Source organism: Chaetomium fimeti (assembly GCF_033439085.1).
Source record: "Chaetomium fimeti strain CBS 168.71 chromosome Unknown B0H64scaffold_4, whole genome shotgun sequence".
Lineage (NCBI taxonomy): Eukaryota > Fungi > Ascomycota > Sordariomycetes > Sordariales > Chaetomiaceae > Chaetomium > Chaetomium fimeti.
In genome coordinates, this window is record NW_026944332.1 from 2609950 (window position 1) to 2623227 (window position 13278).

General features: G+C 58.2%; 6 protein-coding genes across 6 annotated transcripts; 2 read left to right on the forward strand and 4 right to left on the reverse strand.

Annotated features, from left to right (window-relative positions):
• Positions 1–64: 64 nt before the first annotated feature.
• B0H64DRAFT_159259 (uncharacterized protein) lies at positions 65–4540 on the reverse strand. Its single transcript, XM_062798564.1, has 3 exons — positions 1081–4540; positions 357–1024; positions 65–271 (listed from the first exon to the last, which is right to left on the reverse strand). The coding sequence occupies exons 1-3, from the start codon at positions 4306–4308 to the stop codon at positions 97–99; spliced, it is 4071 nt and encodes a 1356-aa protein (XP_062659440.1). The 5' UTR covers positions 4309–4540; the 3' UTR covers positions 65–96.
• A 694-nt stretch (positions 4541–5234) lies between these two features.
• B0H64DRAFT_374086 (microtubule-associated protein CRIPT-domain-containing protein) lies at positions 5235–5711 on the forward strand (the record flags this gene model as incomplete). The annotated part of the gene is made up of 3 exons (XM_062802307.1): positions 5235–5390; positions 5448–5571; positions 5632–5711. 3 exons carry the CDS (start codon positions 5235–5237, stop codon positions 5709–5711), a joined length of 360 nt encoding a protein of 119 aa, XP_062659441.1.
• Positions 5712–6264: 553 nt separating this feature from the next.
• B0H64DRAFT_322287 (Alpha/Beta hydrolase protein) lies at positions 6265–7326 on the reverse strand (the record flags this gene model as incomplete). The annotated part of the gene is made up of 2 exons (XM_062800550.1): positions 6265–6789; positions 6874–7326. 2 exons carry the CDS (start codon positions 7324–7326, stop codon positions 6265–6267), a joined length of 978 nt encoding a protein of 325 aa, XP_062659442.1.
• Positions 7327–8630: 1304 nt separating this feature from the next.
• B0H64DRAFT_442287 (pinin/SDK/memA/ protein conserved region-domain-containing protein) lies at positions 8631–9741 on the reverse strand (the record flags this gene model as incomplete). The annotated part of the gene is made up of 3 exons (XM_062806630.1): positions 8631–9026; positions 9080–9148; positions 9211–9741. 3 exons carry the CDS (start codon positions 9739–9741, stop codon positions 8631–8633), a joined length of 996 nt encoding a protein of 331 aa, XP_062659443.1.
• A 325-nt stretch (positions 9742–10066) lies between these two features.
• On the forward strand, positions 10067–11085 carry B0H64DRAFT_474819 (PHF5-like protein). The gene is made up of 3 exons (XM_062808069.1): positions 10067–10437; positions 10512–10785; positions 10872–11085. The coding sequence occupies exons 1-3, from the start codon at positions 10421–10423 to the stop codon at positions 10908–10910; spliced, it is 330 nt and encodes a 109-aa protein (XP_062659444.1). The 5' UTR covers positions 10067–10420; the 3' UTR covers positions 10911–11085.
• Positions 11086–11261: 176 nt separating this feature from the next.
• On the reverse strand, positions 11262–13183 carry B0H64DRAFT_159265 (uncharacterized protein). The gene is made up of 2 exons (XM_062798565.1): positions 12400–13183; positions 11262–12324 (listed from the first exon to the last, which is right to left on the reverse strand). The coding sequence occupies exons 1-2, from the start codon at positions 12882–12884 to the stop codon at positions 11385–11387; spliced, it is 1425 nt and encodes a 474-aa protein (XP_062659445.1). The 5' UTR covers positions 12885–13183; the 3' UTR covers positions 11262–11384.
• Positions 13184–13278: the final 95 nt, after the last annotated feature.

The following is a 13278-nucleotide window of genomic DNA, read 5'->3' on the forward strand; positions in this document are numbered from 1 at the left end:
CCCCCCCAACCCACACACCAAGAAAAAAACAGGGAGCCAAGCCTTCCTTCCAGTCCCCCCCCCCCCCCACCCCAATGTTTCTCATCATGTTTATACTCATTGCGGCCTCGAGCTCGCCATCTCGCCGTACCGCCCGCGGTGCTGGGTCGTGTCGTACGCCTGCAGCACCCTGGTCTGTGACTCGTCCGCCTGCGAGAAGGCGTACCCGCGCTGCTTGCGCATGCGCTGCACCTGCCGGACCTTGCGGATGGCCTTTTGGAACTGCTCCATCCTGTACAGACACCACGAGTCAGTATCGATCACGAAGAAATACATTGGGGATATTCCATGGGGGGGGGTGGGGGGTAAAGACATACCTTGGCCGGTAATCCTGGATATTGTACTTCTGAATCTCCTGCACATGGTGGTACGGTTCGGGCTTCCACAGCCGCTTGCTGAACTTCCAGGCGAAATCCCTTGCGAGAGCGAGAAGTGCCAAGGTAGGCATCTGGAGCCAGAAGGCCGGGCTGGTGAACAGTCGCGGGACGACGCCAAAGTATTCCATCGAGAAGCCGAGCATCGGGGCGACGGTGCCGTACACGGCGATAAACACGATCCAGATGGCCATGCTGCCCGGGATGGCGATGACGTGGTACTTGGTCCAGTTGTTGGTGACGAGCGCGGCCTTTCCGAGGACGGTGAGCAGGACGGCGCCGTACATGGCGGCACCCCAGACCCATTTGCCGGCGGGGAAGCTGTCTTTCTGGACGCCGTCGTAGATGTAGAAGGCGGAGCCGCCGAGGTAGAGGATGATGGAGTGGTAGACGGCGTTGATGATCCAGGAGGCAAAGACGGAGGACCGGAAGAAGCTGTTGGTTTGGCCGAGTTTGTACAATTGCGGGTAGCGGTCGAGCAGACGGGCGGACACGAACTGGTCTAGGATACCCAGAACGAGAGGCGGGAGGACCGTGTAGAAGACGTTGTAGAAGGACAATGTCCAGGATTCGTAGATGACCTCACCGGAGAAGACGTTTTGGAAGACATACTATTCCTAGTTAGAGCGCGCCGACTTAGGTACCAACAAAGGAGGGGAAAACGTACCCAAAACTGTGTGAGATAGAGGGTGATGTTCTTGTAGAAGGAAAACAGGATCGCTTTGGCAACGCGGTGGTAGCTCCACGCGCCATGGACTAGAAGTAGCTTGCGGAGGAAGCGGAACTGGGCAATCGATACATCGGCGCTACGCGCGGCCTGGAGACCCTCCATACCGCTGATACCGATACCGATGTGGGCGGCCTGAATCATGGAGACGTCGTTCGCTCCATCGCCGATGGCAAGGAGGATAGACTCCTTCTGGTACTTCTTGACCAGCTTCACCACCATGGCCTTCTGAAGGGGAGAGACGCGGCAGCAGATGACGGCTTTGCATTTGACGGCGAGGTCGAGGAAAAGCTTCTCCAGGTCCTTCTCGAGCGCGTATGTCAACGATTTTCCGTCAATGACAAGGGCCAGAGTCCCCATTTCGATGGTGCCATCGCCTTGGTTGTGGATAGCGTCCAGCTTCTTCTGCAGATTGTCTCTCGTCGCCTCAGCACTCTCCTCGTTGACAATGAGAAGCATCATGTCCTCGCTGAGCAGCTTGCAACTCATGCCGATGTTGATGGCAGTTTCCTGTCTGTCGCCCGTCAATACCCAGACCTTGATGCCGGCCTCCTGGAGAGTGTGGATCGTCTCGGGGACGCCATCCTGTAGCCGATCCTCGATTGCCGTGGCGCCGAGGAGGTAAAAGTCTTTCTCGATAAGCTCGGAGGCCTTGTCTAGCTCTTCAGCGCGATTGCCGCTCACGGTCGTCTGCGCCTTGTCGAAGACCTGATACCACTCCTGGAACTCGTGCTCCGGGACCTCGCGCATGGCCAAGCAGAGCGTCCGCAACCCTTCGGAGGCGTATTCTTCGAGATGGCGGAGGGTGACGTCGACGTGGGGGTTGTTATCATTCAGGCGCTCCAGGATCACAGTGTCGGCACCCTTGGTGTAGCACCGGACCTTGCCGTCGGGGCAGCGGTAGATGGTCGACATCCTTTTCCGGGTCGAGTTGAACTCGCAGACGGCCAGGAGCTCGTACTCTAGTTGCTCCCCGTTGACCTCGATGATGACGGCGCGGGGTTTGCGGGCGGAGAACTTGTAGCCCAGTTGCAACGCACCGTCGACGAGGGCCCCTTCGTCAGGGGAGGCGGCCTGGTATTTGATCTCGCCCTCCTCGTTTCGCTCTGGAATTACGGTATGGCAAACGGCAAGCAGGGTGAGGAAGTGGTGAATGGCTTGCGCGCTCGGATGGTCTTCGAGGTTCTTCTTCAGTTGTTTGAACTCGTGGATGCCCACCTCGACGCCATCCTCGATGGTCGCAACACGGTCTTCGGGGACGGTCCCAGCGTACATGATGCCAGCAATAGAAGACGCCTTGAACTCCATCTGGTTGCAAGTTAACGTGCCCGTCTTGTCCGAGAAGACGTATTCGACCATGCCTAGCTCTTCCACTAAGCTGGAAGTGCGGCAGTTGGCAGGCGTGTCGGTGACATCGTGGTAAATATCGAGGTCGTCGTTGATTAGGATACCGTGCCAGTACTTGACCATCTCGAGGGTAACGAAAAGCGAGATGGGAACCAGGGCGGAGAAAAGCACCCAGTAGGTAACCATGTCCTTGATAAAGATGCGGGCGACGGCGGCGGCATCGTCCAACGTTTCTAGGCTAAGATAGCTGAGGGACTCGCCTGCAACACGGCGCATGATTAGGTCGCCGGCGGTCGAGATGACGCTGAGGACCAGTAGCATGCCTACTAGGGCCAAAACGAGCTTGTTCAACTGCCTTTCGACCTTGGTCCGTTTGATAGGTGCTGCGGTCGCGTTTCGCATTAGTTTGGTCTCATGGCCGGTGAAAACGACAACTCCGTGAACCCAGGGGGTGTTCCGCAGGGTAGCACCACGGAGAAGAAGCTGCTCCGGGTTAAGGGACAGCTCCTTCTCCCCTCCGCCCGCCTGCATGGTAAGGGTGGCTTCGTACGTGTACAGGCTGCTGTTGGGCTGCTCGGAACGAAGTCTGCCGCCAAGCCGGCTGACCTCGGTCGAGCTCACCATCGACGAGGTTTCGGGCAGCGCCTGCTTGATTTTGAGGTTGGTCTCTCCATCAAGGTTGGCCGTCTCAATGTAGCACAGGCCCTCGGGTTCGGAACTGGCTAGGAGCACCAGGTCGGCCGGAAACGGCTCTTCGGACTCGACCCGGACGATATCACCGACAGCAACGTTAATCCACTTGGTCTCCTCGAAACTGGAGCCGCGCAAGACGCGGGCCTTTGACATATTGAGGGACTTGTCGGCCTGCTTCCGGCGATAATCCTCCACTAGCTCCTTGCCCGCGGACACCAACAACACCACGATGAGGGGCCCGATAGTGGTGTACTGGTTGGTGGGCGAAAGGCCTGGAATTTGCTGCAACCCGGCAGTGAACAAGAAGAAGATATTGGCGAACTTGGAGAACTGCTCGAAGAGGAATTTGAGGGGGAACGTCGCAATATTGTACTTGGCCGTCGAGACGTGGTTGTCGACGTACTTGTTGGCGGCGTTGGCGGGGGGGTTGTTGAGGTGGATGATGCGGGGTCCAAGAGTAGATGGATCGACCTTTGTTCGCCCAAACCCAAACTTGAAGTTGCCCATGTCGAACTTCTTCTCCTTTGGCGGGGGTGCCTCGGCGGTGTCTGTCCGACCTCCGGGCCCGGGCCCGGCCCCGGCTCGCGGGTCTGTCAAGGGGAGGTCCATCTCCGAGTAACCCTGTCCCATCCCGAGCCTATTTTTTACCCTCCCGAGGAACCCGCCGCCCAAACTAAGAACGCTGTTCCGTTTCCTCGCATCTTGCACCGCCGATGATTGGGCACCACCGGCCATGGCGCCCCCCTGCTGGTAATACCCACCATCATCCGGGTAGTCGTCGAAGTCATCCGCATATCTCTGGTAGTTGCCCAAATCTGATGTTTGGCTATACTGTCGGTGGATTTCCGGACCGTAGGGTCCCACGGGGCGCGACGCGGAACCCGAGGGCCCGGCAGGTGGTGGTCGTCCGGCGGGGGGTCTGGGCTGGTCGGAGCCGACAAAGTCGTCATATGACACGGAGGGTCGCGATGGCGCGGCGCCTTGGTCGTAGGCGTAGGAGTTGAGGAGATCGTCGTCGTTCAGGGCCGAGCGTTGCCCTGTGCTGTAGACGGGTTGGTCATTATCGAGATCGAGAAGGAGGTCGTTTCGGGAGGCCGAAGAGCCTCCAGGGGGCGGGCGACCGGTCATGCCGGAGGACGGCGCCGCTCAGGGCAAGTCGGTAGGAGGGACGGAGGAGGGGGGGGTCAGGAGCGGTGCTGGAACATTGATCGATGGCAAGACCTGCGCATAAAAGGTCCAACGCTAAAATGGCGTTAAAGTTCGACGAGAAGGGGTTGGGTCGGGAGATATCGACGGGTGTGATGGGTCGGTCGTGTTTGGTGCAAGCACAGCCTCCTTTCAGTAAAAAGGATTGCGAATTGGGGGACCCTGGGCAGCAGCGCTTCTTGGCTTCGTCAGCCGCAACCTTGCAGAGAGTTTGGTCGACGACCTGCAGGCTCCTCTAACAAAGGACAAAACTCGGCTGTCAAAGCCAATGAGAAGAGACCAATATGTTATTAACAGCCGCACCCCCGGGTAGCGTGGCTGCGCGGGCGGGAGAAAGTGAGTTTGAAGCTGTTGGTTGCGCCGAGTGAGCTGGTGTTGAGAAGTGGTCAAAGTCGACACGAGAAGATGGAGGTCCGGGCCCAATCGTGATGCAAAAGCACCCAGGGGCTCCGCTGGAGAGGCTGATCGAGGACTTGGCGCGCGATTGGCCAGAGCCAGAACGTCACTCCACAGTCGAGAGCGTTGGAAAAGCGTTGCTGTGAAGAACGGTGTTTCGGACGGCTGCTTAGCCAATTAGCGTGCCGCTACTCTTTTGATCCCCGTGCAGGGGGGCTGCGACTGGTTTGAGGTGACGAATCACCTCAGCCACAGCCTGCACCTGGTTCCCTGCAGCATGGGAAGTTTGCCTCGTCGCGTCTTACAAGGCCAGCACCGCCTCTAATTTACAACGTCACTAAGATCTTCAATTCGACATCCGTTTCATCAGGGGCACCACCATTTGGGCCTGCAATTAGAAGACAACACAACACCGCCCATCTACCTAACGAGTTAATTCAATCACTCTCAAAATGGTTTGCGCCAAGTGCCAGAAACTCAACAAGACCACCCTCGCCACGCCCGGGGTCAAGAAGAAGGCCGAAATGTATTATGGCTCCGCGGCATCATCATCTTCTTCATCGGGCGCGAAGAAGTCGGCCACTCTCGGGCAGACAGGAATCTCAAAAGTAAGCATCCGAAATTGGATTTTTGAGGATCGACATGGTTAGCTAACCTCCTGGCAGAGCAAACTGCTTTCCAAAGCGGCCAAGAACCCCTACGCCCAGTACTCGAGTTCTTGCGGCCGGTGCAAGACCAAGGTCGCTCAGGGACACACGTACTGCAACCAGTGCGCCTACCGTGATGATGGTGAGTCCGGGTGATAGATCCGTTCCGTTGCTATATCTGCAGCCACTGACACGGAAACAGCGTGCCACATCTGCGGCAAGCCAAACAAGAAAAAGACGGCCGTGCCGACTGTCGACGGCCAGAAGCGCACTTTCAAGTGAATGAGGGGGTCAAAATGTCGCAGAACAAGACTGCAGCTTCTAATGAAACAGCCCCACGGGCAGGAGAGGGAGCCCATCCTTAAGAGTGAACGGCCTCGCCCTAGGATATCGCCCACAAACGGCCACAATGCAAGCCGGAAGGCATGCCGCGCTGCGATCGGGTTTGGAAATTATCGGAGGTGTGTTGTTATTCCTGGCGTATTTGGGTGGATTTTGTCCTGAATTCAAAGGCTCCGAGGAAAGGCTACGCGACCGCAGCGCTTCTCGATATAATCCTGGGGCGGAACTCCGGGGTTGGCGAGGGACCGCTCTCGGTTGTACTATATATTTAAGTTGGTCGAGATGAACGGCTGGAGAGCCAGGGACCAGATTCCCAAGTCACCGACATGTATATAGACTGATGCCACCAATGGCCTGGCTTCACAACGGCCACATCAGAGGGAAACGAATACTCGGATTGAGTATCGACGGTCATTTCACACATTCAGACAATACTCGTGATAACGGAAATACAACTAGGTACATTCATCAACCCAGTACAACCTAATTATCTCTAAATCGAGGCCTTCAGGGGCTGGCCCTTCAAGATGCCCTCCAAGAATTCGCTAATGTGCTTGTTCGTGTCCGCTGCCGTCTCCCACAGCGCCCAATGCGACGCATTCACCTCCCTCTTGACAAGATCGGTGCAGAGCTCGTCCATCTTGGCCGACATGGCCGGCGGCAGGGCGGCATCCCTCGTCGCCATCACCATCAGCGACGGCACGGTGACGGTGGTCCTGCCCTCCGCCAGCAGCGGCCGCTCCTCGTCAAAGTTGATCTTCTGGGTCTTGTACCAGCACAGCGGGCCGCGCATGCCGTTCTTGACGTACTCGTCGGCGTAGAAGTCCATCTCCTCGCGGCTCAGCAGCGGGCTCTCGCCAATCTTCTCCGGCTCAACCAAATCCGTCCGCAGCCCCTGAGCCACCCCAAACACCTCCTGCCGGTCCTCCCTCCGCCCGCCAAACATGGCGCACAAGACCGCCCTGATCTTCTCCCGCCCCACAATCGCCTCCTCCACCTCGGTCCCCTCAAACTGCAGCTGATACCCAAAATTCGGCAGCATCTGCACGATCTGCTGCTTCGTATAAAACGTGTCCCCGACCGCCCAGAACGGCGTACACACACTGAAAACACACCTCAGCACCCCGGGGTACCACAACGCGAACCGCCACGCGACCGCTCCGCCCCAGTCATGCCCGCCCAAGACAAACTTCTCCACCTCCTCCCCCTCCCCCCTTCCCTGCACATGGCGCACGATGGCCAGCAGGTCCTCCACGACCCGCTTGTACGAGTAGGCGGCCAGGTCGGCGGGGGCGTCGGTGCGCCCGAACCCGGGCAGGTCGGGCACGACGACGCGTAGGCCCTGGGCGGTGAGCTGGGGCACTTGGTAGCGCCAGCCGAAGGAGAGGTCGGGGAAGCCGTGGATCAGGAGGGCGGTGCCCGTCGCGGGGGTGCCGGGGGGCGGGTCGGCGACGAGGTAGTGGTAGGTGGTGTTGTGTGGGGAGGACGGGATGGTGTAGGTGTGGTGCTGGACGCGGGGGTCGGTTGGGGTGAGTTTGTCGATGGGGGTGGCCATTGTGGTGGTTTTGTTTGGGGGGTTGTGTGTATGTGTGTGTTTGGTGTGTGGATGGGTGTTGGTTTTCGAGAGGGAATGGAATTGGTTGGGCTTGTAAGTGTTTAATGCCGAGAGGGGCGGGGAGAGGGGAGGTTCAATGGTTGGGGGACTGGTGCCCTTTTATGCGAAACGAGGAGTCGCGAGGGGCAGTCGGCGTATTTCAGACGAAAGAGGTATTCAATATGTGACGAAGTGGAAGTCTATTGGTAAAAGAGACGGAGCGGGTTCAAAATCCGTTCCACGCTTTGACGAAAGCTATCCCGAATGGGCAGGAGGGAGCTGACTTCCTCCCTCGACAGCTCGACCAAACCTCGACTGGAGGAACAGAACGAAAGCTACCCGGAAGCTAAAGGAGGTTGTATTTACTCAATTGACTTTTTCTTGCATTCAATTTCACTCCTTTGATTTGGTTTGTTCGATTTCTCTCCTTTAACCTTTTTTAACTTAATTTATTATTTTTCCTTTGGAGCTCGGCCTTCTCAGCTTCCCCGCAACACCGAATGCCGCGGCGACGACTGGAGAGGGAGAAAAGCCAATGCGTGCGTCATAAACCCCACCTTGTACAAGCTGATCCCGTATGGTTGGAGCCAAGGACCGGTAAATATCCCACTTGCGGGCTGCCCGAACTCGCCGGCGAGCCCTGGCGAGGCTCAGAGACAGGGTGCGATGTTATGTACATACAAAATGCAACAGGGATCGGAGCGGCGCGGACGAAACAAGTGCCTCGTAGAGCTTAGTTGTACTTGTGCATATACGGGCCCGCTACCTTAGCGAGGGGTCGTTTTGGGACTGACAACATGCCGACGCCACGCGGCGCCGGCCCATTACCGTCCTCTTATGCACTCGGTCAGCCAAGCGACTTACCCCAAGCGAACATCCCCACATGCGGTACTTATGACGAGTCTCCCTAGTAGCTATGGCCGGTTTAAAAACCTAGATGCCACAAACGACATGTTTTAAACACCCTTGACCACCGACAGCTCTAATCCTTTACCGGAACGGAGGACCGGAGCGCCTCCGTCTCCGCAGATCCCCGAATCCCGTTTTATCCCGAATCCCGTTTTGTGGCCGCTTACCTCGAATGCATGGCTGGCTCATCTCGCGGCAAGATCCGATATAAGGGCCCCGGAACTACTTCGTATGGTATCCCCAAACGCCGTGGCGCCACCCAAAACACACACGCTAGACACATCCACCCCGGTGGTACAAGACGCTACACTTACAACCGACGCCGCGCTGGAAAACGAAGAGCACGAAAAGATAGGTCAGTAGATCACTATGTCCTCCTTGTCCTGCATCATCTCGTCTCCGTGCTCGTCGTGATCCTTATCATGGTGAGAGTCTCGCGCCTTGGGTGGCGTGGATGCCATAGCACCGGGGTTAGTATCTTGCGGCGGAGGTTTGGGCTCACCAACCGTGGCTTCTTCTGGCCGGGGCCCATCCTTCGGTTCCAAGTTTGCCTCCAATTCAGGTTGGTGCCTCGGCTGTCGCGGGGGAGGGGATGGTGATCGTGGAGGGGGCGTGACCCCAAGTGCCCTGAGCCGCTGCTCTCTGCGCGTTTTGAAGTCCCGCCTCTCCCTGTCTACAGCCTCTTGTGCGGCGTGGACCTGGTCGCTAATAATATCCTCTTGCTCTTTGGTCAGCTCCCACGGGAGGTAGTACTGTGAACAAGTTAGCCGAGCCGCATGGCCAGATATGGGGCCAATATCCTTACAAGTCTGGGCTCGCTTTCCGTGTGCAGACTATGAGCCTTTGAGAGCATCGTCGAGTGCCGAGTGTTCATCTGCACAGCAACCCATTAGTTACCGACCCAATGTAAGGGGAGTGGGGAGTCACTAGACATACCGCCCGCTCATCGAGCTTGACCTGTTCGATTTGCCGTACCCTCTTCAACCGCTCCAGCTTCTCAGCCCTGCGCTTCTCGTCCTCGGCTCGCCGCTGCTGCGCCTTCTCCTGCTGCCGCCGCTCGATATCGAGCCGCCTCTGCTGCTGTGTGCTCGACGTGGTCCGGCTTAGTGTGCTGACCAGGCCGCCAAACAAACGCTGCCCTCGCTTCTTCTCCTCCATGCTAACGTTCCGCCGGGCCGGAGGGCCGGCCGCAGCGGATGGTCTTCGCGCCTCCGGCGACCGCCGAGACTCGGGCTCCGGGTCTGCCCGGCGTGTCCTCGTGGGTGACCCTTCCGAATGCGATCCATATCGCTCGTTCCTAACAGGGGCGCGCTCGTCTAGGATATCCTCTGCCTCGGCCCTGGTACCGTTGGTTGGGAGTGTCGCCGCGTCTCCATCTTCGAGCCTCATGCGCTTGCCGATAGCATCCTCCGTGACCTCAGGTGATGCTTTGCGCTTGTTTGCGGAATAATATTCTGTTTCGGCCATTTTCCAATCCCGGGATGCGCCGCGATGCGATTCCGGGGCGATGGGGCGCAGCGTACTTCGTAGATTGGCGTCCGTTACGTAGTCGCTCGATGGCTGGCGGGGTGGTTGAAGCTCGGGGCCTGGGAGCTTGGGGCACGAGGCTCGCGACTGTGCGGCAGCAGAAACCAAGGCGACCGAGCGTGTGACCTTTTTTACGGCTTCCGGCGCCGAGATAAGAACTTGACACCTAAGGCCGTAATCGGCGACCGCAATCCCAATTGCTATTTTGAATGCATGGAAAAAAGATTGTGGGAGATGAAGGAACTCTGAAGTCTCAAGGCTGCGTCGCAAAGTCGAGTCTCCAGAAAGCACGGGAGTCCTAAGCCAACCCCAACCCTTCCAGATCATACGTAATGCGATCGAAATTACTGAATTACGCCACCCGTGCCGAGGCTTGATAGCCGTGATAACCACCTGCGCCTGTGACGTATTTACCAGACATTTTTCCCGTCGCGTGTAAATCCGCCCCTCGCATTCTTGACCGCGACAGAGCACATCACGAGCGCAGCAACCGACGGCCTTCGACGACTTTACGAACCCTCAACGACTGTTTCCTCGCCCCTTCTCTTCCAACAGTCAAACCCCTTCCCATCTCACCACCAAAAAAAAGAAGAGGGAGATAGCTCGCTAGCCATCCACCATGTCCCGCCATCACCCGTACGTCCCCCCTCCCCATCCCTCCCCCATCATACCCTCCCAACCTCCAATCCCCGCATTAACACCCCTACCAGCGACCTCGTCATGTGCCGCAAGCAGTCCGGGATCGCGATCGGGCGGCTCTGCGACAAGTGCGACGGCAAGTGCCCCGTGTGCGACTCGTACGTGCGGCCGACGACGCTGGTGCGCATCTGCGACGAGTGCAGCTTCGGCAACTACCAGAACAAGTGCGTCGTGTGCGGCGGCGAGGGCATCTCCGACGCTTTTTATTGCTTCGAGTGCACCCGCCTCGAGAAGGACCGCGACGGGTGCCCCAAGATTATTAATCTGGGTAGTTCTAGGACGGATGTACGTTTTCTTCCTTTCTCTCTTTCTTTTCCCCTTGCCTCCTCGATTCTCTGTCTGATGGATGCTAACGTGTGGTGTGTCTGCAGCTATTCTACCAAAAGAAAACGAATCGGACGGGGTTTTAGTGACGGCCTGGCCCGGGTTTGGGCGCTTCTCTTCTCGGCGGATTGTTGGAGGCATACAATGTACTGTCTAAGGGGGTTACAGGCGGAAGCCTGGGTTGACGGCGTTTCAGGAGTTCGTGGGAGGGGCATTCTAGACGAGACATCTCGGGGACATGTGCTGCCAGTATTACCACAAGAAATCATTACTCTTTTCATACCAAGTACCTGCGGTGCGGGTGGGTTAAGCTAGCTAATACAGCGTGTTGTGTCGTCTCATACATTCTACAAAGGGAACGGGAAACCAACAAACCAACGCGGAGCAGAATACCAAAACAAAAGAAACCGACCCCTTTCCACTACACAAGATACTCGACTTCAAACCGGCGCGCCGTAGCTAGATATAGCTGACCTTGGTGCCCATCCCGGCCGTCGCCTTGACTTTATTCCAACTCGTCTGCAAAATCTGCGCAATCCTCTCACGAATCTTCTTCCGGCTCAGCAGCATGAGCAAACCAACCACGAAAGCCAGCATCCGCAACAGCACATAAGGGTTGGTCTGGAAAGCCCCCGCGATCTCGTCGACCAACGTCCGGAGGTTCGCCACCACCATCGACGCCCTCGACATGAGCGTCGGGGCGGCAACAGCGTACTACTGCCGCGACCACCACCGCCACTTGGCCCCCTCCTCGGCAACGGCCCCCTTGCCCTCGCCGAACCCCCCGAACCCGAGGCCTGGCTCCCAGACCACCCACCCTTCTTAAGCGCCGGTGACGTAGGGGTAGGCACCGGTGTAGACGCGGTGCTCTCGACCCCAAAATCGTCCTCCGTCGCCTTAGCCTTGGCCTTCGCATTCGCCTTCCGCTCGCGCTCGCGCTCGCGCTCCCCCTCCCTCTCCTTGTCACGCGCCGCCGCCTCAGCCTCCCTCTTCAGACGCTCCTCCTCCAGCCGCTTCTTCTCGCGGGCCTCGTTCTCGGCGCGCAGGCGCCTAGCCTCCTCGACGTCGCGGCGGATGGCCTCCTCGCGGGCGGCGCGCTCCTCCTCCTCGCGGCGGCCGGCCTCGGCCTGCTCCTCGCGCAGGGTGTCGAGCGCCTGCAGGAAGGCCTCGCGCCGCTCCTCGTCCAGCACGGGGCTCACGCTGATGAACTCGTGCGCGTACGCCCACTCGTCGTTGCGCGGCAGCACGTGCAGCGTGTACAGCTCCAGGATCTTGACCCGCGCGTTGAGGTCCCGCGGCGTGTCCGCCCCGCTGGGCGCCGGGCGCCGCGCACGGCCCGAGGCCGGGGAGGGTGAGGGTGACTGGTGCCGCCGTGCTGGTGACTCGGAGAAGCGGTCGGCCGAGATGTCGAGGGTCGGGGCGCGCGCTGCTGCGAGGTAGTTCTCGAGCCGTTTCTGGTTGAGGTTTTGGGTTTTGGAGTGGGCGAGGAGGAGTGTTGCTCTGTCATTGATGTGTTAGCGAGACTGTTGGGGTGGGAAGTGGAGGGGAAAGGGCGGAGAGCCCCGGTCGACCTACAGGTTGATAACCACTTCTGCGTCGACGTCCCCCTCGACACCATGGTATCCGTTGCGGATTACCTCCTCCCAGATATCTCCCGACCGAACCTTGTAACAGAGAGTTCGCCAATCCTGCCCGCCAAATGCATCCTTCCCGTCTTCCGGGTCGAGCTCGGCAATCGCATTGAGAACGGTCAGGTACAGGCTCCAGACCTTGACCCGTGAGGATCGAGACGCCCGAATAACCGGAGCTGGTTCGGCCGATTCTTTATCTGGGTCATCGGAATGGGGCGGTGAAACTAAGGGGAGAACAGTCGACAGTGCCTCGGGTAGGCGACGCGTGAGAAAGAGCGTCGACGCTTGCCTGTAGGTCTTGGAGATGTGCGAGGCCGCAGCGTTGCGTCCCGAAGTATTTGATGCGGATAGGGAGGATATGGATGATGACAGGCCGCGTGCCTGCGAGAGGCTCTCTGCGGCCATATACGATGTGCGGTTTTCAGCCATTGTGGCCGGGGGTGCTCGTCGATGGGTGCGCGTGTCGTCGGGCAATCGAAATTCAGGTCATTCGAGCGTTGTCTCTATCCTGTTCGCGTCGAGAGCTAGGTAAGTAAAACCCGGATTAAAACACACGATACACTGTGTTTCAATTTCTAGCCATCGTGTCTCAATGTTGAGCCATCACCCCCGAGATGACAAGAGACAATGCGATAAGGGCGGAAAGGTTTATCGTCGACAAACGCGAAAGCCGGCCTCGACTTCCAACTTCATTCAGTGGAGACACAACATGCAACATGTGCGTGACCACTGACCTTCAAAGCCGCAAATTGCTGTCTTGAGCCTCGGCAAGCCAAGGGTGTGCCGATTGGGCCTCAGTGCCATTGGTGGGGCAACGTCTTTG

Bases quoted from the DNA above. Each gene is read 5' to 3' on its own strand.
- B0H64DRAFT_159259 (XM_062798564.1), bottom strand. From the start codon at position 4,308: ATGACCGGTCGCCCGCCCCCTGGAGGCTCTTCGGCCTCCCGAAACGAC. The intron at 1,025-1,080 runs GTACGTTTTCCC...AACTAGGAATAG, and splicing joins TCTATCTCACACAGTTTTGG to TATGTCTTCCAAAACGTCTT. The intron at 272-356 runs GTATGTCTTTAC...GTGTCTGTACAG, and splicing joins ATCCAGGATTACCGGCCAAG to GATGGAGCAGTTCCAAAAGG.
- B0H64DRAFT_474819 (XM_062808069.1), top strand. The intron at 10,786-10,871 runs GTACGTTTTCTT...GTGTGTCTGCAG, and splicing joins TGGGTAGTTCTAGGACGGAT to CTATTCTACCAAAAGAAAAC.
- B0H64DRAFT_159265 (XM_062798565.1), bottom strand. From the start codon at position 12,884: ATGGCTGAAAACCGCACATCGTATATGGCCGCAGAGAGCCTCTCGCAG. The intron at 12,325-12,399 runs GTAGGTCGACCG...CATCAATGACAG, and splicing joins GCAGAAGTGGTTATCAACCT to AGCAACACTCCTCCTCGCCC.